At 39.7% G+C, this 26,826-nt stretch overlaps 1 protein-coding gene across 4 annotated transcripts in view; it reads right to left on the bottom strand.

Moving 5' to 3' along the window:
* Nucleotides 1-1,962: 1,962 nt before the first annotated feature.
* The window catches only part of PARP11 (poly(ADP-ribose) polymerase family member 11), a 43,127-nt gene continuing 18,263 nt past the window's right edge, over nt 1,963-26,826 (bottom strand). The window contains exons 2-9 of one of the 4 annotated variants that reach the window (XM_034646167.1): nt 22,818-22,928; nt 21,125-21,253; nt 20,163-20,283; nt 17,155-17,230; nt 13,604-13,676; nt 13,395-13,525; nt 6,338-6,489; nt 1,963-4,853 (exon numbers count right to left, since the gene is read on the bottom strand). In XM_034646167.1, the coding sequence (XP_034502058.1) occupies nt 4,537-4,853; nt 6,338-6,489; nt 13,395-13,525; nt 13,604-13,676; nt 17,155-17,230; nt 20,163-20,283; nt 21,125-21,250 (996 nt within the window). In that variant the 5' untranslated portion in view covers nt 21,251-21,253; nt 22,818-22,928 and the 3' untranslated portion in view covers nt 1,963-4,536. Of the gene's footprint in view, nt 4,854-6,337; nt 6,490-13,394; nt 13,526-13,603; nt 13,677-17,154; nt 17,231-20,162; nt 20,284-21,124; nt 21,258-22,817; nt 22,932-26,826 lie in introns of those variants that run through there. The other 3 variants (XM_034646166.1, XM_034646165.1, XM_034646168.1) reach the window with 3 other exon arrangements.

Raw genomic sequence — 26,826 nt, forward strand, 5'->3', positions numbered from 1 at the left:
AAAGCTTAAAGATCAAATGAAATGTCTAACTTGCTTCAAAAACTTACTGTGGACATACCAGGAGTGCTGGAGGCTGGATGAACTGCAGGAAGCATGCTCCTCAGGTGCATGTAGACACACCCCCCCCCAGAATTGCTCATCTGAGCTGGGGGAGCACACCGAAAGTAAAGGACACTGTCTGTAGGCGCTTGGCCTTGCACTGTTTTGGAATTTTCAATAGCAGAGTAAACGATTTTCCCACCGATCATTTGATTAGCTGTTGCTCACGATGACTTAAACCAAGAACAAGAGATTTCCCCCCATCTGTAAGCAGGTTATATAAGAGTTAGAGGCAACAGACTTCTCAACGGCTCATTAAGTTTGAGCTGCAGATGTAGGCTTAAGTAATGCAAGGTGGAGATGAGACGCAGAAATCACAGAAACAAATATATGGCATACGCAGACAACCAACCCCTGCTATGGAAAGCTTTAATCACCACATGTAAAAACAATATATTCACATATAAAAAATGGCTCCAAATGCTTTATCATCACCGTAACAGTCTAGAAAAGAAAGTTGCACTAATATAAAAACCTTCCTGTTCATAACTGCAAGACTTATGAAACTGTTTCTTATAAATACATTTTTTTTTACCCTGAGGCTTGACATGAAAATGAAAAAGAAAAGTCACTATCAGCTGCAATTTGTTCAATGTAGAATTTTAAAAATCATTTATTCATTAATCTGGAATAGGTTCTCTTTACTCTCCCCACGCATACTATGTGAGGACAAGAGGAAAAGGGGGCAGATGGTTGTGTCCAGTCTATGATATACTAATTAGGATTTCTCAACTCAATCTATTGATCAAAACGAACAGAATTTTAATATAGATTAAAGTACACTATCACATTGAAAAATTTATCGAAATTAGTTCTTCCTTACAAAAGGAGAATTGGCAGTATATTGTCAGACAAGAACAACAGAATTCTTTCTTATAATGTCTATTGCAATGCACTCTATTTACTACATCTGAGCCAACTAGTTAAGTTCAGAGTTCATATAGACTGCCTTGCAAACCTAGACTCTGGGCTCTTAGTCACACCTCGAGATAAGATCTGCACATCAACAAGAATAACTCCCAAATGCTACAACAGTTACTCCATTCCAATGATGGGAAGGGAAATTGTGTTAAATTGGAAAAAAATGATGGCCATGTTGAAGTGGGGATTACTGTAACATTTTTTTTTTTTGGTGTGTAAATAACAAATAAATAGAATGAAAAGATTTTCAAAATCTGAATTCCTAATGTCTCTAACATTGTTCTTTTGTGAATGAATCTAGAATAATAGTTTGCTACCTCTCACAAGGTAACCTGGTGACTTTTCTTCCAATGATTTCCGGATAATCTCTGCATGTTTCTAAAATGGGCTCTTCCTAAATATTCACAGCATTTCATGTAAACTGGCTATTAGTGTGCACATCTGAGTCAGGAAATCTTTGCTGCTGCTTGGTTTCAAAGTATTGTACATAACAGTTTCCTGTGTATNATGAAATGTCTAACTTGCTTCAAAAACTTACTGTGGACATACCAGGAGTGCTGGAGGCTGGATGAACTGCAGGAAGCATGCTCCTCAGGTGCATGTAGACACACCCCCCCCAGAATTGCTCATCTGAGCTGGGGGAGCACACCGAAAGTAAAGGACACTGTCTGTAGGCGCTTGGCCTTGCACTGTTTTGGAATTTTCAATAGCAGAGTAAACGATTTTCCCACCGATCATTTGATTAGCTGTTGCTCACGATGACTTAAACCAAGAACAAGAGATTTCCCCCCATCTGTAAGCAGGTTATATAAGAGTTAGAGGCAACAGACTTCTCAACGGCTCATTAAGTTTGAGCTGCAGATGTAGGCTTAAGTAATGCAAGGTGGAGATGAGACGCAGAAATCACAGAAACAAATATATGGCATACGCAGACAACCAACCCCTGCTATGGAAAGCTTTAATCACCACATGTAAAAACAATATATTCACATATAAAAAATGGCTCCAAATGCTTTATCATCACCGTAACAGTCTAGAAAAGAAAGTTGCACTAATATAAAAACCTTCCTGTTCATAACTGCAAGACTTATGAAACTGTTTCTTATAAATACATTTTTTTTTACCCTGAGGCTTGACATGAAAATGAAAAAGAAAAGTCACTATCAGCTGCAATTTGTTCAATGTAGAATTTTAAAAATCATTTATTCATTAATCTGGAATAGGTTCTCTTTACTCTCCCCACGCATACTATGTGAGGACAAGAGGAAAAGGGGGCAGATGGTTGTGTCCAGTCTATGATATACTAATTAGGATTTCTCAACTCAATCTATTGATCAAAACGAACAGAATTTTAATATAGATTAAAGTACACTATCACATTGAAAAATTTATCGAAATTAGTTCTTCCTTACAAAAGGAGAATTGGCAGTATATTGTCAGACAAGAACAACAGAATTCTTTCTTATAATGTCTATTGCAATGCACTCTATTTACTACATCTGAGCCAACTAGTTAAGTTCAGAGTTCATATAGACTGCCTTGCAAACCTAGACTCTGGGCTCTTAGTCACACCTCGAGATAAGATCTGCACATCAACAAGAATAACTCCCAAATGCTACAACAGTTACTCCATTCCAATGATGGGAAGGGAAATTGTGTTAAATTGGAAAAAAAGGATGGCCATGTTGAAGTGGGGATTACTGTAACATTTTTTTTTTTTTGGTGTGTAAATAACAAATAAATAGAATGAAAAGATTTTCAAAATCTGAATTCCTAATGTCTCTAACATTGTTCTTTTGTGAATGAATCTAGAATAATAGTTTGCTACCTCTCACAAGGTAACCTGGTGACTTTTCTTCCAATGATTTCCGGATAATCTCTGCATGTTTCTAAAATGGGCTCTTCCTAAATATTCACAGCATTTCATGTAAACTGGCTATTAGTGTGCACATCTGAGTCAGGAAATCTTTGCTGCTGCTTGGTTTCAAAGTATTGTACATAACAGTTTCCTGTGTATTACTTACTTTCAACTGTACAGTTACAAGTATTCTGGGCTACAATAAAAATCTGGGGATATACGGCAGTTGAAGAATTACCATGCCTTCTTGGTCCATACTCTTCATTTTTATGATTTCTAGATGCTTTCCCAATGCAAATGATTGAAATGAACAACAAAGGCATGGACATTTAGTGGCTTTTCCCTGAAAAGTTAAATTATGTTCACAACTTCTCAGTCAAAAGTGAATGAGGATAATGGAGAGAGAATTCAGTATTAGACTGAGTTAGGAAAAGGTTTTCTGGCAAGGCTTGATACAGGTGTTTTTTTTTCAGGTAGAATCATGGAAAATCAAGGTGGGGAAACACTCAACCATCATATGGCCAATTCCTCCATCTGACACCTGAACTCTTGCATGACATTTCTGCCAAGTTGTTGTCTAGCCTCTGCCAGAACACCTCTAGGGGCAGGAAGCTGTTCCAAAATTACATATTCTTTAGAATAGAAAACAGCAAAACAGACGGAACAGGTAAACAAACTTCCATTACACATGATTATGAACTAGACCTAACTTTTCAAGCATTAGCAGATTGTCAATTTATTACTCAAAAGACTAAACCAGATTTGTTCCAAGTACCCCATGCCTTCTGCAATGATTCAAAATCGGGAGATCCAACTTAAAAATGTGAATATTATGAGTCGCTGTTTAATAGCTGTGAAGGGAAAAATACATGTTTTGGAAAAGAAATAAACGTTTCACTTTGAAGAGGCAATAAACACTGTGTGCAGCGAGTCATGGTACGAGAATTCAAGAGCTCTGGTGGGTGAACTGTGGGGTAATTACAGTCTGCAGCGACTTATCAATTCTGATGTAGGAGATAAAAGAATGACATGAGCAGTCTGAGACCACACCCTGCTCCCCTGGGCAATCAGCAGGACTCTCTACCTTGACTTCCTGCTTTTGGCTGGTCTGGCAGCTCTGTAAATAAAGTTTTTATTTCTGATTTCTACCACGGTACTCAGTCTGCTTTGAGATTTTAAATCCCCACTTTGGAAGACCAACAAGGTAACATATTGATTGGTGGATAATAATGTAGGATTCAATTTACAAAGGATCAATTCCTCTGAAGGGACAGTTATGTCTGTTTTTTTTTTATTTTTTGGACATATATATATATATGAATAAATATAACACACATGTAAACTTTACAGACTCTGAATGATCATATTAATTGAGACTCAGCTGATTTAGTTTTGAGTGCTACCTTTCGCCTCTGTGTTAAAATGGCAATGGTATTGTATCAATCTTTAACAAACAAGACTACGAGCAACGAACAAAAACAAAACAACAAAAAACCAACCTTAAAGTCAGTATGTCTTTTTATATGGAGGCCACTTTTTTTTCATATCTGTTTCAAAAGTATCAGATAGTGAACATTTAGTGGCTAGATGACAGGAGAGCAAATCTTCCTGCAAAAAAAGCACAGAACTTCCTTGACCACTGAGATTTGTAAGTAAAATCAATAAAAGTCTATTAAGTACTCAGGATAGATCTGGTTGGCGTCAAACACCACAAAGATCTTTGGGTCCCAGGTATCATCCACACAGCTGTCATATAAATTCACATAGCTCCCGTCTTTGGAAGGAGGTCGCATGTATTTGGAGTCTCCGTTTATGTAATCTCCAATTAGCACTCGAGCAAGAAACATAGATTTATACGTTCTAAACAGATGCCGCTGTTGCAAGCTTACGCCATGAATTTGGAATGTGTTTCCATGTTTTATGTCGTCTTTGCAGAAGCGACTGGAGTAAATAGCATCTCTAGCAAAATAGGTTCCTTAAACAAAAAGGACCAAAAAAAAAAAAAAGCCAGGATTACTCTGAAGAACATATGAAACACAAGCAAAAACACTGTAATTGTTAGGGGAACAGACACATGGAATTGTCTAAGGAAAACAGATGTGGAATTTCCTTGTCTGTAGATCTCGGAGAGAGAACAGAAATCCATGGATAAGTTTTTTATACAGACCACTCCCCACCACCAACACCCTCCCCTATTCCCACCAAAATGAAGTGACCAGACTTCCGTTTCCAAAAGAAAGCTTACAAAGAAATCCAGTATATAAGACAGAAATAAATTTTTTCTGTGACTGAATGTGTGGTGAGACCTGAGTATTAGCTGGTTGGGCCTCCCTCTCATTTCTATTTGCCTCCACTGCCTTCCTCAGCCCACGGCCCTCGTCCAGCATCTCACTGTTCAGCATAGTGAGAACAACTGATCTGCAGAGATTACTTCAAAACCCAAGAAACCACATTTCTATGCTACAGGGTAACAAGTCAAGAATATTTCAGAAGATAATAGAACCCCATAACCACAAAAAGACTTCTGAAGAGTGCAAAGCTGTTCACATCTGAACACTCCAGAACAATCTCACACAGGGTCATCACCGAAATCTAAAACTCAATAAAGCATCAACTCTTCCCAAAGGGTACACCTAGGAAACTGACATCGTGAAGGCAATATTTACTCCAAAAAAATTTGGGAAATGAATTGCAAAGTCTCAGATTACGCCATCCTGACAGGATTTATGGCAATGCTTTTCCCATCCCTGTACAGTTATGGCCTTTTCAGTAATTATTTTAAAAATTAATCTACTTTATTAAAATGTAGCATGTCTTGATCCTAAGTAGTAGCCAGTTCTCTTGCTGGAGATAAGGTACAAAGTAAGGACCAGAAAAATAAACACCCATCCCTATCTTTTCTCCTCATCTCTCACCGTAACTTCTTAGAGTGATGGGCATAAAATGGAGAGCTTGGACTCTCACAACATTAGAAAAAAGGTGAGGAATTCCCCCATTGTTCCTTACTGCTCATTAATATTCTTACCTACCATTTTCTAAAAATCAAAACAAAAATACTAGTGCCTAGACCTGTCCACAATGTAATCAATGCATTTTATAGTTCTCTATATATTTGACATAAAACAGTTTACCATAGAGGCTTATCCATGGAAAGGATTTATACATGGAAATTAAATGGAATGCACAAATCAGCTAATCTGGACATGATGTCCCATCTGAATGACTGGGACTTGGGAAGCTATTTAATCCAGTAGAGGTGTCAAAGTCTTACTTCTACCCTGTAGGTGCAGGATGTGGCTTTTCTGTGGCTCAGAAATTCCGAGGGTGTGCGAGGAACCTAGTACAGTAACTCTTAACTTAATGCCTATCAAACTCCTGAATTATAAAACAATCAATTATCTCTAAAAAGAGGAGATTCTCTCCTAGGACTCAAATGAGACCTAGAATTCTGATAGTTACCTTTCCCAAAGAGAGCACCATGTATACCATTTATTCTCCAGTCAAAGTTATGAATGCAAATTGCTTCCACGAATTCACTGCTGGTACCATGAAAGAGCATTTGTTCATTAATCTGAGGCACGCCTCGTTTTTTCTTGAGTTGAGCCTTTTTCCTAAAAACACAATACACATAGGCACAGAACACACAGAGAAACAGACCATAAGTGGCATTTATTAGTTTTCAGAAGTGCCAAGTTCAATAGAAAGGGTGAAACAGAAAATGCTTCTTTAACGTAAATTGTAAGCGGACGAAGCAGCTCTGGAAAAGAAATAATCTCAAATGGTCTTGGACACATAATCATCTTACCAAAATTATTAGTTACAACTGAGACTTAAAGCTGAAAATTATACCAAAAACTATAGATATAGCCACATCCTAGTAAAGGTAACTGATTGCCTAAACCAGCCAAGCTTTACAGATGCCTAAAAATGACACTACAAACAATTAAATAATATAAAGTTCACAGAGTCTTTATTTCTTTATTTCTTTTCTTTTTTTTTTAAATTCAATTAGCCAAGGTAGAGTACATCATTAGTTTCTGGCACAATGTTCAATGATTTGTTAGTTGAGTATAACACCCAGTGCCCATCATACCACGTGCCCTCTTCGATGCCCATCACCCAGTTACCCCATCCCCCCATCTACCTCCCTTTCTGCAACCCTCAGTCTGTTTCCCGGAGTCAAGAGTCTCATGGTTTGTCTCCCTCTCTGATTTCTTCCCATTCCATTTTAAATAATGAACTCCTTCAGCAGGGACCATGCCCTTATCTTTTTATCTCCAGAGACTTAATGTTGGTTGGATTGAACTAAATTTTGTAACTTAGAGGGAACATTAAGCCATCCACTTCAACCCACTTCCCAAGGGGCAAATCTCTTCTTACACATAAAAAGATATTCAATGCAGGACTGATTGTAACAGTAAAAAACAGACAAGCTGAAAACAGCTTCATAGCATTTCTTCCAGGCCTTTTTCTTTTCTGGACAGCCTTTAGTTGACAAGAATCTGCTGGATGTCTTCTAATTTATAAATGTCAGTAAGAAATAGAAACAGAGTCCAGATATCATCAGCCAGCATCGGCTCTCCTGGCTTACCAGTGGCATCACTTTGTAGGTCATTCCAAACCCCCAAGACTTTCTCAAACCAGACCTCTTTTTGCCTTACTATATTTGTACAACTGATTTATAGACCTAAAGTAGTAGACTGATTTTAATTAAGCTTTATCTTGAAAAGCAATTTTTAAAAAATGCATAATTTATAAACCACATGCAGCTTAGTGACTTTGTGGGGAATGACAGTTGCATTTAAATGAGAGAAATGGAAATTGTCTTTCTCAAGAGTCATTTAGCAATATGTATCAAAACTTAAATGTATACGCTTTGGTCTACTAGTGACAGTCTTTCAGACCATGAAGCACAGGGTTAGAAGGGTGTGCGTTAAACAAATACGTCCTTCAGAAAAATCCAGCACGTTTTCACTAAGAACAAATTTGCCAACTTCCTTTTTTAGACCTGTAGGTACTGTCTTTTTTTTTTTTTTTTTTTACGATGCACATATGTTGCTGTTCCAAGCAAGGAAAAAATCTTTAAAAAAAAAAAAAGATAATCAAATTTGTTTTGACTGTTTCAATCTTCCAAGGTCTTTCTGACTCGTGATTCAGTCACAAACAAATAAGCTACCCCCTCTAGTGTTAAATCTTTCACAAGTGTGATAAGTAAGCCCTCTACATTTTCATCCAAATTACTGATAAAAATGTTGAAGGGCTCAAGAAGAAAGCAAGCATGCCACTCAAGTTACTCTCAGCCCAAGACTTTTAACTGGGTATTAATTTTTCTCTTTGAACTATCACCCAGCATACATTTCTCTATCTTGCCTCCAGTACAAGAACCTTTGTCAACCACTTTGTAGGAACCAAGTTACACTGTCTAGGGCCTTGGTCATCTACCACTATGGTAATCCTCTTATTTAGCTGGGCATTAGTGAATCCATACTGTTTTTTCCTAAGTAAATATTTTAGTATACATCTTTCTAAGGTCAAGCTTCACCATCTGTAATGACTAGAATCCACTCTAAAATCAGGATATTATTCACTCATTATACTTCTCAGGCACAGATTAGAACAATTTCTGGTTTGAAAATTCACCTGAGTCTCTCTTAGTGTGGACACTGAAAATCTGCTCAGTCACTGGATTGGACGTGGCATATATACCAGCTGAACGCAGAGTGGGATGGGGTAGGCGAAGCTTTGCATCCCCACAACATAGTTTATCTAGTGCCAACTACTAAGGCGCCATGAAATGTGGAGATTCGTGACATACTGTGACCTTGGGGTTCCGGAAAGGCTAACATTGAGTTCCAAGACTTCTTGGGCTGTAACTAAACCTTTGGGGGGAACATCACAGGATTCAAACTACAGTAAGTTCTTTATGACCCTGCCCACATTGGTCCAACCCCTCAGTCATTTCTGAACTTCCAGGAAATACGGCAGCACCCACTTCTCAAAGATATCTTAAAATTACCCACCCTCTCAGGCACTAGGGTGCCAAAAGGACTAAGTTGCCACGTGCCCTAAATTGCAACAGGAATATCTTCATGCTCCAGATTGAAGTAAGTTCGCCTCGGTTCAGACCAGTGGTTCTCCATCCTGGCTGAGCATCAGAATCACTTGCAGAACTTGCTAAAGATAAAGGTGTCAGAACACAGAGGTTCTGATTCAGTAGACCCAGAATGGGTGACAGACATTGCCAGGTGATTCTGACAGGTGTCCAGGGCTGAGAACCTCTCATCTAAATCCACATTCTTCATGAGATAGCAGCTTTCACTGCTCTTAACTCCTTGCTGCCACATCCTTCCCAACCCTGGGTCAATCCAACCCCTTCCCCTCTCTGCTCTTAAATATGGACTGCTGAAATAAATCACACAACATCCCCAGGTTTCCACTCTGACTTCACATATTCCAACATTAGCTAAGCCCTCAACACTGATGGAAATCCTGTGGTTCCCAGGTTAGTTCTTTCTCCCCCATTTTCCACACTGGCCATTCCAAATCTACTCCTTCCCCCATCTCTCCCTCTTATCTACACCTCCCTAACCATTCTCTGTAGGTTGCCTCACTTCTTATTTCGCCAAAGACACTGAAAGTTTCAGGAAGAAACTCCATAATGTAACCCCTCTCCTCATCCCCTACCTCTACTTATCTGTAAACATGACTGGACCACCCTTGTCTAGCTCCTTCTGTATATTCTAGTATATTCTCTGAATTTCATCCTACCACCCCTCTTGAGGAGCCTTAATGCATCAATTACCCTTTCTCTTTCTCTTGTCCTTTAAACTCTCTCTCCCTGGGTTCTTTCCTACTGTAATTTACACATGCTCAGGTCCCTCCCACCTTTAAATTCAAAAAAAGTAACAAAACAAAACAAAGACACCCTTCCCAACTCCACAGTACCCATCTTCTCACATCTCTCTTCCTCTTTACTGCCAAGCTTCTTGGAAGAGCTGCCAGCATTTGCTGTATACAATATAGGATCCACCAACATGGCTCTTATCAAGGGTACCAATGACCTTCTTGTCAAAAAATCGAAAGGACATATTCAATATCATCTTACTTGGCATCTCTTTTGTATGTGACCCTGAGGATGACACCTACTTGCTTAAACCACTTTCTTTCTTTGGTTTCTGTGACTCTAACATCTATTGGTTTTCTTCCACGTTCCGTGGTTGTTACTTCTCAGTTTCTGCCTTGAGTTTTCCTCTGTTCATCCCTTGCACAGTTCAGTCCTTGGTCCTCTTCTTTTCTTTCTTTCTTTCTTTCTTTCTTTCTTTCTTTCTTTCTTTTCTTCTTTTTTTTTTTTTAAGATTTTATTTATTTATTTGACACAGAGAAAGAGACAGCCACCGAGAGAGGGAAAATAAGCAGGGCGAGTGGGAGAGGAAGAAGCAGGCTCCCAACAGAGCAGGGAGCCCGATGCGGGGCTTGATCCCAGGACTCCGGGATCATGCCCTGAGCCAAAGGCAGACGCTTAATACTGAGCCACCCAGGCGTCCCTGGTCCTCTTCTTTTCTTAATCTATATACACTCCCTGCTCCTCTCGTCAATTCTATGGCTTCTACTACGTCACATTTTCTAATAATTCCAAAATCTTTATTTCTAGTCTACACCACTCTCCTGAGTCATGACACATGTATCAATTGCTACTTCCTCCCCATCCTCCCTCACAACAAAGACCAAAATCTGTTGCTGCCCATATTCCCTTAGTCAACCGAAATGAGTCAGAGAAACTCTGGAGCTATCTTTCCCATCTCCTTACTCACACCACCGAACACATTAAATCATCATTCTACATCCTTAATATCTCAAACCCATCCTTTTCATTCCAGCACAGCAGATGCCACTTTGGTCCAGGCCACCCAACGGGTCTCAGTTTAATTACTGAAACAATTTCCTAAATTGGGCTCCCTGCTTCTAACTGTGACTCCTTTAAGCCAATGTTTCTCAACTTTCGCACTATGCCATTTTGGGCTAACTAACTGTTGTGAGAGGTTGTCTTGTGCACTGCAGGATGTTTTGCACCCCTGACTTAATTCCCCTCTAACCACATGACAATTAGAAATCATCTCCAGTCATTGCCAAATATCCACTGGTGGGCAAAATCACTCCTAATTGAGAACCACTGCTTTAAACCCCTTCTCCATAGTACAGCTTGATACATTATTTTTCTAAATTGCAAATCGGATTGATCATTCTCTTGCTTCAAGTTCTATACTGGATTTCCACTGTCCAGGAAAAAAGTCCAAACCCCTCAGCTTGATTTATAAGGCCCTGCATGGCCCGCTCCTCCTAGCTCTCAACTCCAGATCAATCCGACTCAGGTAAGGCTACTGAAGAAAATCACACAGCCATTCCAATGGCTCTACTACAAACTCCTGCATGCTCAGCCCCCTGACTACCTTTCTACCTTCTTCCCTAATCATTCATCTTAATTTTTATTTTCATTTTGTGGTGCAAGTCCCTCGCTCCTTGTCTAAGCTATGGTCCTGTACACTGTTATGGCCCCAATGTGCCTAGAAACACTGCCTGTCACAAAGTAGGTGCTACTGCCAACATATTTGTTGGAAGAAGGGAGAGAAGTAAAAAAGGCCTGGGCAACATGGGAACAGATGCCTGAGGGACTCCCGTGGGCCTCGCTGCCTGTATAGTAAGTCAGAGGTTACATGACGATGAGACTGAGTAGGATTTTAGATCTTCGTGGAGATGTCAAAATAACAGACTGTCCTTACAATGAGAACCAGTATTTTCTACCGTCAGAGCAGGTGACAGGTTCATTTACCATCACAGATTTCTACAGGCCAACATTACATACAATCATGAAGGGCATCGACAGAGTGAGGCCATTTTCAGTAAAATTCCTAGTATACAATATTTAAACGTGGGGATTCACTGGTACACTGTACGACTAGGATTGAATTGAGACCACTCAAATTATGAGTTCAGTTATAATTGAACTCCACTTGAGAGGCCTGATTCAGAATAATGAATTAAGTTTTCAACAGACCATTTTAGAAAATCTCACTTTATTTACCTCTTGAGAGAATAAAGTTAAAGGGGAGAAAAGCCTTCATCTTCCTCGACAAAAGAATCATCTAACAAGAACCCAATAAAACCTTTTAAACTCAGTTAAACTCATTATTGTCAGAAATAAAAGTTGGCTTGGTTCAAAGACCCAAGACTGTAAAGAATACACACTGAAAACCCCTTATCTTACCATAAACTATTATGGCAATAAAACCAGGAATATACTTAGGCCGTATTACTACTTATCAGGAGCATGAAAGAATTCCACGTATCATTACCAAACAAAAGTCAGCCCAATTTTCAAGTATATGGGAATGAAATGAGTTAAGGTCTACGATTTGCTTTGAAATACTTCAGCAACAACAGTAACAGAAATAAAGGAGATAGATGATGTGTGAAAATCCTAACATGTTAAGTCAGGATGATGGATACATTATATTATGCATTATATTCATTATATTAGACTCTATTATTTGAAATTTTCCTGAGTAAATATTAAAAGTCTGCTCATATTTAGGGACGCCTGGGTAGCTCAGTCAGGTAAGCAACCTACTTGTGATTTAGGCTCAGGTCATGATCTCATGGGTCCTGAGAGAGAGCCCCACCTGGGGCTCTGTGTTCAGCTAGGAATCTGCTAGAAGATTCTCTCCCTCTGCTTCTCCCCCCGCCCAACTTGTGGGTGCATGTGGGCACATGCTCCCTCTGTCTCTAAGATAAACACATTTTAAAAAAAGGTCTGCTATATTTAAAAAAATTAGAAATTACACATCATTATAAATTTAATAAAAATATTTTAGGAAGCCATTATTTTAAGAAATACTTATTATTAAAAAATACAGCACAACAGGTTAATTTGGACAATACCTTTAAGTTTTCTATAACGGGCTTTATTTTTTAGGGTAAATGCATACTGAGCAATCCAATGGCTGGTTTCCAACCTAAATTAAGTACTCAACTGAGATTTTAAATCTACCACATACACGGGACCTGGCAGGACATTTGAAAGTGCGTTTCACGATGTCCTCCAAAATAGAACAAGTAAATGACTTATAGGCAAGATGGTGGAATCGCTTTTTTAGAAAATTCAACAATTGTTTCCAGAGACTTCTAATTCCACATGCAGGGCTGTGCCACTCAAGCCATGCCAACAAAACTTAACAATTCGCTCAACTCCCCCCTAATGCTGACTGTAGCCATGACGCACAGCTCTGTACCTCGAAAGCCACAGGGCTGTAAGTGAGCCTGGCCTTGACCTCCAGGGTCGCTTTCTATCCCCAGCCCTTACCCTGGCCCCTGGAGAGCACACTGAGGTGGAGCGCGGAGACACACAGTTTGCGCCACGCTGTCAAAAAAACAACACGGGTCAACATTCGCGCCTCCCCTTCTCCAAGACTCCAGAAGACCTAGAGGCCACAAAGAGGGCTCGGGCCAGATGCCACCTCACCTGCAGAAGAACTCCCACAAGTCCAGGTTCTGAATTCTCTGAATTCTTTTAATTCTGCTGCGGTCCATTGTTTTCCCAAAGAGACTGGCAACTTCGTTATACTCATGTGTTTGACTGTGCAAAGGAACCAGCTGGAAAAAGAAGTTGGCATAGTTTTACTGGGGCCCCTTCCATTCTTGCACAGGGCGGCTGGCCAGCCCCGATCTTACCTGATAGGGCACATCGGTGTTCACATTCTCCCAGTGTGGGGGCATGGGGATGGCCTCATTTTCACAGATGTAACTTTGAATAGAAAAAGACACAACACAGTATTAGAAGCTGATGATAAATATGGTCGTGATTTAACTTCGCCTTTTCTCCAATTTCATGTTTGGGATATTGTGACAAATGCAATTAATTGAAGCCCTTGGTTCTTTATTTTCATATATTTACTCAGTGACCCCTGTGTGCTGCTTTTTGCGTGCTGAACTGATAACTTGGATGGAAATCAGCCTATCTTGAATAACATGAAAATTTCAAACACGGTTTTTTAATTTTGTCATGTTTTTCTAAAACTGCCAGAAATTCTTTAAAATGTAAGGAAGATTTTAGATAGAGGAAAGGAATTTCCAAAAAGATAACCAAATTCTTGATAAAAAGAAAACTCTCTTTAACAGATTGATATTATCAAATAAAATCCAAACAAACCCCTCAGCCATATGTTCATTGTCCTTCAAGCTCTAACTCAAACCTAAACTTTTCTCTGTTCACTGCCCTCTATCCCCATACACAGCCTGTGGTAATTCACCTAGTGCAGCCAGTGAAACTTTAAAAACCTGCCCACCACGCTGAAGCCACTGGATGTGAACACAGAAAAAGACAATAAGTTGGAGGGTTTCATGGCAAAAGGCTGAAAAGGACATACTAATCCTTTGGGGACTGGAGGTTACTAGAAGAAAATCATAAATTTCAGGCTTGTCTTAAGCTTCCTTTTTAAAGCTCGTTGTAATTTTTGAAAAGATCCTACAATCATATGTTTTAAAAATGAATATGTATAAAGAAGAAGACAGTGAACAGTTTCCTTCCCTAATTGTCGCCTCTTGCCCCAACTCCAAGTAATCGGGTTTTTTTAGACTTTGGGGTATTCTTCCAGACTTCTTTAGGTTAACACAAACCAAATTTATACACAAATGGTAGCAAAAATATGTTTTTTGCAGCCATTTTCCCCCCACTTATTATGTTCTTCGAGATCTTTCTATATTGGTAGATAGAGAGTATCCTCATTCCCAGTCCCTACCGCAGAACCTGGCCCATGGTAAACACTCAATACATAGTGGTTGAATGAATGAGTGCAATCTATTTTGCAGGTACATAGAATTCCATGAGGCAGATATACCATCATTTATGTAACAGGTCTCTTGTTGATGATATTTAGCTTATCTTTGACTTTTTGCTACTGTTAAGAATGATACAAAACAACATGGTTATGCTTTTGCCATTTTACATACACACTAGTCTATCTGTAGGATAACATTTTTGAAATGGAATTCCTGGGTCAAAGAACATATTTATTTAGGATTCTAACAGATACTACCCAAATGCCCTCCTTGAAGGCTGTACTCATTAACATTACCACTAGAAATGGAGAGAATTCCTATTTCCTAACAATCTCTCCAAAATGGTGTGTTATCAAACTTTTGAATTTCTGACAGTTTGATAGTAAAAAATAGTCTGGTATAATTTGTAGTTCTCTTATTATGAGTGAGGTCATATGTTTCTAATGGGTTGTGGATCTTCTACTCAGAGATTCAGATACTATAGAGATGAGCCCTTGATGATAAGAGCGCCAGTACTTTTCCCAGTGTTTGTCTTTTGTTTTGTTCTGTTCTTGTTTTTCTTGTATGTTTTTGAGGTTTTTGTTTTGTTTTATTTGTTAAAACAAAAGTACTTTTCCCAGTGTTTGTCTTTTGTTTTTGTTTTTTTCTTGTTGTTTTTCTTATTTGTTTTTGCAGGTTTTTGTTTTGTTAAAATAAAAGATACTTCAGGCACAGTTTTTACTCAGAAAAGTTTTTTTTTTCTAATTTCTATGTAGCCCATAGCCTTAATTAATTGTAATTTTCTTGCCAGTAGGAAATGTAAACCATTCACCGTGCATGTAATACATGCTCGATATATCCCTGCCACAAGTGAATATTTCCATATCAGGGCTGACTTACTTACCTCGCCGTACTGTAGCCTACCTAACTGTTCCTCCTCTGTCATTACGTTGCTTCTTGTCTTCCATTCTGGTTATTCTATCCCTCTCCTGTCTTTGTTCTACAGTTTCTATAGTGTGTGACAGAACAAAGTGCTTGACCCCACAGTGTGCTGCTTCTCCCCACCACAGTACACCAGAAATAATAACACACAATTACATGAACATTTTCCATGACTGTATCTCATTTTCCTCCCAGATTACACACTCTTGGAAGCTAAGTAATTTCTTTTTTATATTCCTTGTACTCAAGAATAAAGATATGGTGTGGCTGGTAAGAAAACAATATATTCTCCATATTCCACAGAAGTACTAGGGCATTCATTATATAAGTATTTGAATAACTTTTAAATCATGATGCTAAAATATAAGCCAAAGGTCTTAAGAAACGAACTGATAGAAACTTAAAGCATTTCTTTCCTTACTTTCAGAATATCTCCTTGGGAAGAGCAAAGGAGTATCCCCTCTAATTCACATGCTGACTTTTTTTTTTTTTTTTCTGATTGATTCTACATTCTTCCAACAGTAGGGATTTCAATATTTGCTTGGGCAGAAAGTAGAAAGGATGCTCTAAGATTTTCCCTTTCACTTTCATCCACATGAATAACAAATACATATTCTCTTCTGGCATCTTTTCAAGCTGTGTACAGCCAGCGAGAGCAAAAAGAAAAATGTGCAACCAGCTGCAGGAGCAGAGAGTGGTGCTGCTGGCCCACTGCTCTCCCACCTCCTGTAGGTCTCCTTGGGTCACAACAGATTTGAAATCACTCCCAGGAGTTGCCCAATGGGGATAAGTGGAGGTAGAGACAAAGTGGGCAACTGCCTAGGATTTATGGCCCACATAACTGGATGGTTCCGTTAGAGTATTTGCGAATGCTAAGTGAAATAAGTCAAGCAGAGAAAGACAATTATCATGATTTCTCTCATCTATGGAATATAAGAACTAGGAAGATTGGTAGGGGAAGAAAGGGATAAAGAAAGGGGGGTAATCAGAAGGTGGAATGAAGCATGAGAGACTATGGACTCTGAGAAACAAACTGAGGGCTTCAGAGGGGAGGGGGGTGGGGGAATGGGATAGGCTGGTGATGGGTAGTAAGGAGGGCACGTATTGCATGGTGCATTGGGTATTATACGCAACTAATGAATCATCGAACTTTACATCAAAAACCAGGGATGTACTGTATGATGATTAACATAATATAATAAAAAACATTAAAAAAAAACCTACTTCAGTAAGCTATTTCAAGGACCTATAGCAGAGACCATGTGGCATTCTGTAACTGCCCCAAAGAAATGAAAAAATGTAAACATATAAGGGGAAATGAAGAGGACAACAGGAAAGGAAACAAGGACAGAAAGTAATCATATTGTTAGTTCATCAACTATTGTGAAATTCAGTAACAAAAAGAGCAACATCAAGATCATGAAATAACCTACCCAAACATTTTCAGTCTACTTGTTCCTCTGTCAAATACTAAGAAAGAGGAGAAAAGCCCACTCTTTCTACCCCTATTCTCTTTACAATACCTGAAAGCACTGATAGAAAAGGGGGCTCTTTTTATTAAGCGCTGTTTTCCAGTGATGAGATTCATTTGCTTCATCTCTGCATACAAAGACAAAGATATTAGGTAAGTGGTAGGAACACGCTGTGCTGTAAATAGTCACGGATGTGCAGCCACACCACCTGGCGATGGGGAACCTCGGGGCTTGGGGAGGAGCTGACAAGCACAGTCTATCAAGGACACCTCACCATACATCTATTTATCACGACATAAAAGTGCTATTCAGGCGCCTGGCTGGTTAAGTGTCTGCCTTCAGCTCAGGTCATGATCTCAGGGTCCTGCGATCGAGCTCCTCGTCGGGCTCCCTGCTCAGCGGGGAGTCTGCTTCTCCCTCTCTCTCTGCCCCTCCCCCTGCTTGTGCTCTCTCTCTGTCAAATGAATAAATAAAATCTTTAAAAAAAAAAGTGCTATTCAGGGAGCGGAGCTTCATCGCACAACCTACGCTCAAGCATAGGATGCTTGGCTCATGCTGCTCAGTAGGCAGGGCCCGCTCCCTTCTGCATCCCACTGACGGTACGCTGATGCTACGGTGCAAGGGCTCCAAACTTAGGAAAATGAAAAGTACTCGGAAGAGAATGAAATTATAGAACCAAATCTTCCAATTGGTTTATTAAGTGGAAAGCGTACTTACTTTGATTTCTCCAAAAATTTTGGGAATGGTAAAAAGATACGTTACTGCTATAAACTTACACGATTCACAGAATTTCAAAAATTGGTACATTTCTTGCCTTCTCTCTAAATTGTATAAACAAACCAAAAAATAGAAAACCCGCTAGGCGCAATACATACTTTTTAAAGAGATTCCAGCGATAAAGGCTAATTAACTAACTGAAGGTGTCACTTTCTTCTCTTCTGTGCCTTAGCTGTGGCAGTATCACCACGTCCATTTCTTCGTTCCCACGAAGCTAAGTACTAAGGCTTAATGTGATATGCCAGTCCCTGTATCTTATCTAACTGGCATCATTCCATTCCAAAATAAAGAGGTTCACCCACCCAGGCAAATGCTATAAGGTATAAAGCATGTTCTGCCCTCTCTGGATTCTCTTAGGTTCTGCCTATAACGGCTTCACCACTGTGCAGGAAAAATCAAGATCATCTCAGCACAGGGAGTAAAGCCTGTGGTGGCTTCTTATAGCAGTTCATTCTGAGTTTCTGTTTCACCATTTTTATCAAGAGCTGAGTTGGCTTGTGGCAGAATGGTTGGGGCTAATTTTGCAAACAGTACATGCAAAATGTTGGTACCTATACCTTTGATGTCGTATCATTATATAGAGGGTTGGTGAAATTGAATGATTATATGTGACTCTATTCTTCGATAGAGACATCTTTTAAATAAACTGCATTGTTTGAGAGAAACTCTCCCCCAAATATAGTTTACTAGAAAATACTCTTTCAGAAACATAGGGCTTGCTGAATTATCTACCAAATGCTTTGATAAACTTCATCCTTGTCATGAAGCCTGGTGTGTGCGCATATCACGATGTCTCAGGATTGCTTCAGACAGGTACTTGTACACGAGGTGTCTAAAAGGTCTAGGGGATGCCTTCTGTCTAGACTGCAGCAAAGAGACAAATATCAGGGTCCCTTAAAGGCAGTCTATTTGCTTAATGTCATTTAAAAAAAGTGATGCTTAGGGGCGCCTGGGTGGCACAGCGGTTAAGCATCTGCCTTCGGCTCAGGGCGTGATCCCGGCGTTATGGGATCGAGCCCCACATCGGGCTCTTCTACCATGAGCCTGCTTCTTCCTCTCCCACTCCCCCTCCTTGTGTTCCCTCTCTCGCTGGCTGTCTCTATCTCTGTCGAATAAATAAATAAAATCTTTAAAAAAAAAAAAGTGATGCTTATCAGGAGTAAGAATATAATGGTTCTAACTCTTGCTAGTAAAACAAGCTTTGGAGGAGACAATAATCATTAGAGATTTGGTTCCATCAACCTCTTACTGGACAATCCCCTTCACAATTTCTAGGCCTTAGCTCATCCAACGGGATTTCCTAAGGTGTCGCCACCCTACTGCACCACAACACACTACTAACTCTGTCGTTACTCTGTCGTTACGCTACTACTCATAGAAGTTGTGAGGCAACAGCTAGAGGACTGAGCCATGCAGCAGCCAAAATGTGCTTTATTGGGAAAGCCTCGCTGGGGTGCCTGGCTGGTTCAGTCAGTGGAGCGTATGACTCTTGACCTTGGAGTTGTAAGTTCAAGCCCCATGTTGGGTATAGAGATTACTTTAAAAAATAAAATCTTAAAAAAAAAATCCTCCCAATCCAGGTCTTATATGTCTCTATGCAATGAACAGCTGAAACTAACAGCTTGAGACTAAAAGAATTAAACTGACAGGTTTTTCATGGGATACCTAAAACCATGCCCATATATCACGGATGAAATCCAAAGTGGGGCCGATTTCCAGATTAGCTGGCTATTCTGTGAAATCAGAAAACGGTAGAAGGAAATGTCCATTAAAGAAATAGTTTTCTGGCAAAGACACTAGGAGATGGGTCGTTGAGCTGAACTTTCGTCTTAAAACTATTACCAGCTAGTGTTCCTAACCTCTCAGACTGATCCTTAAAATAAAAAGATTCCCAGCTATTTCAAAAGGCTGAAGGGATGATGACTAAAACAGCTAAAAAGTGTTCTATGCACCACATCAAAAACTAATGATGTACTGTATGGTGACTAACATATTGTAATTTAAAAAAAGTGTTTTGTGTTCCTTAGAAGTGTTATATAAGCTCAAAATATACGATAATCTCCATAAACATTAGTATCAATAAGCATAAAAATACTCCTTTATAAAAGGTAATGTTGCTCAAGATTTTAAATCTCGAATTTTTATAGAGAGATTTCTGTGTATGACAAAAGGGATTTACTTCACTGTTTACAAATATATCAACTAATTCTCATCTTCAGACTTGTAGATTTTACCGTATCAATACACTAAAAACACACAACTATTAGGGAAAAAAAACATACCTGCAAAGTCTATCTTGTAGCTGAATTTGGAAGTAGTAAAAGAAATGGAGCCACAAGGGTTTGTTTTGAAGCTTTTTTCGATATCTTCACTGCTAACTGAACACTGAATGTTGGTATCCGGCTTTAAGACAAACCAGAAAGTGTCATTTACCAGCTGTTCACATCAATGGCTTGGCCACAGAGGCGGTTCTGTGGTCACAGAGACAGAGAAGGGAGCAACAAGGGGAACTGACTGATCGCCTGTTCTAGTTCCCACACAGGGAGAATCACACTAAGCCAGCGTGTGCAAAACGGTGTCAGGATTTCTAGCAAAGAAACTCCAGCAACTGCTTAGAATCCCTCTTTCCAAATTGTTACAATTTTTACAAATTATTACAAATAATTACAACTTCCTCACTGGCTCAAATGAAATCTTCTTTAAGTAGGCTTGGAAGTAAAAGAAGAAGACAAGCTTTTGAGTATCGGTTCAAATTCACTAGCTGTATGCGACTCTGGACGGATTCTGTGACCTTTTCTGAGTTTCAGTCTCTTTGACTGTGAGACAGAGTATTAATATCTGCTTCAGAGCTGCTGGGATGCTAAAGGAGAAAAGATACCTGCAACATCTAACATAATACCTGGTGGACAAAAGGTGCTTAATATGGGCTTGCTCTCTTCCCCTTCTCCTTGTCCACCAAACAGAACCTGGAGTTGCTTGGCCATACCGACACTACGCAACTCAGTCACACTCGCCCTCTGTACATGCAGTGCATGCGCACTGCTTCTTCTAAATACATGACTGAGAAAACCTGGGGAAATGAAAAGGAAAAGCACTAGAAGGACTTCTCATTTTTCCTTTAGTCAAGCTATCTGATGTCCTTAAGGCTCGATGTCCTTCAGGGTCTGCACTGGTATGCTGTGCGACAGCAAGGTGGCACTAAGTGGATCTGAAGCCCTTCTGGTAGGCTCTGGAAAGGAAGTACCTGAAACATGTGCCACTTCCCGCACTCCGCCAGGTAAAACCAGCCCCACTGGGTGTCTGACGTGTCCATCTCATCCATATCGCTATCCGTCCTCTTGGGTAAGAATTCTTCTGCTTTGTGAAACATCTCCTGAAAAGCCCGAAAGAGGCAGAGGAAGAAATATTTTTCTTAATAATCAATGTACTTTTTATACATCATTTTTCTTCCTACAAAGAACTGTATTCCAAGTGTCCTTCCCACAGTGACCCTTAAAAAATACCATTCTCTCTGCCATGTTGACTCTGAAGATAAACATTTACAAAGCCTGAATATCACTGCTTAACAAATAAGACAAATAATAATACACTCAGGTAAGATATATCAATGCCCATTCAACCATTTAAGGAAGCTCTGTCAAAATATATAAGCACTCCAGATTTTCAATATAGTGCCAAGAAATTTCTGTCTTATCATATGTGCACATATTTGGTCAAAAGAATCCATGCTATCACAACTAGTTAAGACCAAATACGCTTGAGATTTGTTTAACATTCATTATTCCATGGCACTGAAAGATGTTTATAATCTATAGTGTTGAGTACAAAAAAAGGTTACAGTAAATAGAAACAGTATGATCCAATTTTCATAAAAATTTCACCTATATGTACCCACATCAGTGTATGTGTATGTACATGTCTGTATGTGTATATGTACACACACACACACACACACACAGATAAAAAGTCTGGATGGATATACAACAATTTATCATAGTTTTTTCTGAGTGTCAGGATAACAATAATGATTGTAGTAACCCTTATCTGGCTCTTACAACGTGCCAGGTACTAAGTCCTGTACAGATAATAACTCATTTAGGACTCATGACAACCCAGTAAGATAGGCATTATTATCCCAAATTTATAAATGAGGAAACTGGGGCACAGAGAGATCATACAATAGGGAAGCCAGGATCCAAACCCAGGCAGTCTGGATCCAGGGACTGTGTATGTAATTGCCATAGTATATACCGCCTTACACTTCATTACCAATGATTCTACAATCTTCCCTATATCAAGTAACTCATGTCCACACTATCTTTGAAAAGTTTTAAACATTCTTGAGGAGAGATTGTGATAAAGAGAGGGTCACCAGAAAAAGGGCGATGAGGTTAGTCAAAGAAGATTAATTTTATCTGGAATGTGTCCTCATTCCTTGAGGGTTTTTAAATAAATTAAATTTGCGCAACTGATATATGAAAACAGTCCCTGTGCAAAAAGTCAGAACATTCTAGATAAAGCTAAACACGTTTTTGACTATCCCTTCCATTTCTGGTATCTTCTCACCTTCCTTCTCCAGGGTTAACCAACACTATCACTTATTCTTTGTCTTTCCAATGTGTGTGTGTGTGTGTGTAATCATATACACACATATATGGTTATTGGTGATTTGTTAAAAATTTTATTTCCTACTTCTCTGATTTTTGCTTTTACAAAGAATATGTACTACTTGGGTAATTTAGAAAATATTTGCCTTAAATTTCGTTACTTAAAATGTTCCACCCTGTTTCCAGAAGCTGTGTAACCTGGCGTAAGTTTTTAATTACCTTGTCTAGGCCACAGTTTCCTCTTCATAAAATAGAGATTAAAGGCTCCTTCCTCATTGGGCCATTGTTAGAAATGAGTGAGATAATGCAGTAAAGTGCAAAGTACAGTACCTGAGCTCAATGAAGGGGGCTTGTTATTTTTTATTCATGTTTGGAAACTTCTCCAAGGAATGCTTTATGATTATGTTCTGGATTTTTCCTTCATGTTTTAAAGTTGACTGGCTGCTAAGAAATGAAAAATAGAACACTCTAGGGTCAAGAGCTTCAGGTATAGGACCCACTATTTGCCTTATACCTTTTAATCAGGAAATAAAGGCAATGATTTGAAATTTAAGATCAATTGTCCAGGTTAACTATTCACAACTCCTGCTCTTCCTTCTATTATTGTTCACATTTTTTGGTCATTTTACTGTGAGAAAGAAAGAAAGCAGGAAAAACCTAAATTTATTTTTTCTTCTGAAAATAACTCCCCAAATTTGGAAGGATGAGTTTAAAGGTAATAGTTAAGATAAACATTTGGCTTATGAGTTCTATATTTTCTCTACTAGAAAAGGGAAATGAAAACAAGAAATAAGAAATAGAAAATACCTTTTGTACAGTATATACACATCATGTGTGCTTTGCTATGTCACACTGTCCCTAAGATCACACTTTAAGCCAGGTTACAAGTGTAAGCATTTTACCAAAGTCCTTCCAGAACTTCCTGTCATAAATAGCTTTGGGTGGGACCTAGGACAGACTCATCTTTCTCCCTATTTTGCAGAAGATAGCACTATAGAAAGGTGCCACCATACAGAACATTCCTAAAGCACTTCAAATTCTACAAAATTTTTTGTGTTCTATAGCCCAATGTGCAGGAGAAGTCATACCTTCCAATTAAAGTTAGGGGGAAAATGAAGCAGAGAAAATGTAATTATTTTGTCTATAATCATAGAGTTAGCAGGGGAGCTAAGACGGTGGAATAGTAGGAGGACCCTAGGCTTGCCTCCTCCCTTGAACACATCTAGATCACATCATTCTGAACACCCAAGAAGTCAATCTGAGGACTGACAGAACAAACTGCACACTAGAGGGAGAGAAGAGGGCACATTGTGGAGGGTAGGACGTGTGGAGACATGATTTGGAGGAGAAAAAGATCACGGGTGCTGCAGTGGGGAGAAAGCCCTAATCACAGAGAGAGAGGAGAGAGAGAGAGAGAGAGAGAGAGAGAGAGAGAGAGCGCATGTGCACACAGGTGACGAACAAGGAAAACACTTCTCCAAAGCCATTGTCTAGGAAAACAAAAGAGCTGATTATTTTTAGTTTTTACAACCAGCAGGGCTCAAAGACTGGAGTTTTAGAAGTCCATGCCATGACCAATGTGGAGCCTAGCAGGCATTGTGGTGCTCCTGTGGAGGAGGGCAGAGGCCCAGGAGCAAATGTAATCTGAGGATCCCCTGGGTTACACTGGAAGAGATGGTTCCCCCTTCTTGGAGTGAATCTGGGAGAGGTGGCATTGCCTCTCAGGGGACAAAAGAGCTGGCAGGTGCCACTGCACTGCCCTGTTCATTAGCACAGGGGCAGAGACACGTGTTGAGGGCAGTTAATCTGGACGCCGGCTTTTTGTTGTGCTTTACTCTAAACTCCAAGCTCCTGTGCATTCATGCAACTGCCCTTCTGGGACAAACAAGCACCAGCCACAGTGTGGCAAGACCTTCCCCCAGAGGACCAACACAGGTCTGTGCCACACTGGATCCCTAAAGTTTGGAGTTTTAAAACTCAGCTGGCCTGCCTGAGATAGAAGACAGGTGCACTGTGCTGCTGAGCAGGCAGATGGACTGGACACAGAAAGGGTGAAGGCAGGGATCTGAGGGACACCTGGGACACAGGAGGGGAGATTGTAGGCTCTTCTGGGAGGGCTTCCGACACAAATTCCCCTCCCCCCGGGCAAGGGAGAGGGCTGGAACAATTTCCCTCCTCCACCCCTCAGCATGTTGGTAAGCAGCACAACACCAACAGTGGCAGCCTAACCTACTTATACCAAGCCCTACCCCCCTGCACTCTGCAGGTGCTTCTTTACTAGGGCAAGTGTGCCTGAGAGCCAGAGCAGTGGGCCCCTCCCCCAGGAAGACCAACACAAACCCCCACAGCCACCAAGTCTCCTGACCATAGAGTGCTGCAAAGCTCCAGCTCTGGTGGAAATAGGATCTGGAATCTTTTAACAAGCAGACCAGAGCATACCAAGTTAAAACTTGTCACACTTTGGCCAAGGTCCACACACTGCCCACTACAGGCAAGGAGAGCCTCTGCAGACTACTGGCCTGAAGGATAGAACAACCAAAACACAGCAGCAGAGTGCATACAGAACACACTAGAGACATTCCCTGAAACATCAGGCTCTGGACACTGTATGACCTCTTCTTCACAAAGCCATTACTCTCAGGAACAGGAAACATAACAGGTTTTCCTAACACACAGAAGAAGACAGAGACCTAGACAAAATGCCAAGATGTAGGAATTCATCCCAAAAGAAAGAACAAGAAATGGTTATGGCCAGTGATCTAATTGAAACAGATATAAGTAATATGCCTGAACCAGAATTTTTTTAAAAGATTTTATTTATTTGACAGAGAGAGAGAGCACAAGCAGGGGGAGGGAGAGGGAGAAGCAGACTCCCCTGCTGAGCAGAGAGTCCGATGTGGGGCTCAATCCCAGGACCCTGGGATCATGACCTGAGCCGAAGGCAGACACTGGACTGACTGAGCCACCCAGGCTTCCCCGATCCAGAATTTAAAACAACAATCATAAGGACACTCATTGGGCTAGAGAAAAGCATAGAACACACGAGGGAGTCCCCTATTGCAGAGATAAAAGATCTAAAAACTAGTTAGGCTGAAATAAAAAAAAAATGCTACAACCGAGATGTGAAACTGACTGGATGTAATGGCCACAAGGATGGAGAAGCAGAGGAATAAATAAGTGATATAGAAGAGAAAATTATGGAAAATAACGAATCTGAAAGGAAGAGGGAAAGATAAATATTGGATGACAAATGTAGACTTAGGGAACTCAATGACTCCATAAAGCATAGTAACATTTGTATCATAGGAGTCCCAGAAGAAGAAGAGAGGGAAAAAGGGGCAGAAGTTTTATTTGAGCAAATTATAGCTGAAAACTTCCCTAATCTGGGGAAGGAAACAGACATCCAAATCCAGAAGACACAGAGAACTCCTATCAAAATCAACAAAAGCAGGCCAACACCAAGACATATGATAAAACTTGCAAAATATAGAGATAAGGCAAAACATCTTAAAAGTAGCAAGAGAAAAGAAATCCCTAACTTTCAAGGGAAAACAAATAAGGTTAGCAGCAGACCACTCCACAGAAACTTAGCGGACAGAAGAGAGTGGCATGATATATTCAACAGGCTTAATGGGAGAAATATGCAGCTAAGAATACTCTATCCAGCAAGGCTGTCATTCAGAATAGAAGGAGAGATAAAAGAGTTTCCCAGACAAAAAAACTAAAGGAGTTTGTGACCACTAAACCAGCCCTGCAGGAAATATTAAAGAGGACTCCTTGAGTGGGGAAAAAAAGACCAAAAGAAACAAAGACAGGACAGAGGAACAGAGAACATCACCAGAAACAACTTTACATGTAACTAAATGGTACTAAATTCACCATTCAATAATCACTCTGAATGTAAATGGATTGCTCCAATAAAAAGACATAGGGTGTTAGAATGGATAAAAAAAAAAAAAAACAAGACCCATCTATATGCTGCCCATAAGAGACCATTTTAGACCTAAAGACACCTGTAGATTGAAAGTAAGGGGATGGAGAACAATTTATCACGCTAATGGACATCAAAAGAAAGCTGGAGTAGCCATACTTATATAAGACAAAGTAGATTTTAAACCAAAGACTGTAACAAGAGATGAAGAAGGGCACTATATTATAATAAAGGGGTCTATCCAACAAGAAAATCTAACAATTATAAATATTTATGCCCCCAACTTGAGAGCTCCCCAATATATAAAACAGTAACAAACACAAAGGAACTCATTAGTAATGATACAATAATAGTAGGGGACTTTAACACCCCACTTACAGCAATGGACAGATCATCTAAACAGAAAAT

This window comes from Ailuropoda melanoleuca, chromosome 16 (assembly GCF_002007445.2).
Source record: "Ailuropoda melanoleuca isolate Jingjing chromosome 16, ASM200744v2, whole genome shotgun sequence".
Taxonomy (NCBI): domain Eukaryota; kingdom Metazoa; phylum Chordata; class Mammalia; order Carnivora; family Ursidae; genus Ailuropoda; species Ailuropoda melanoleuca.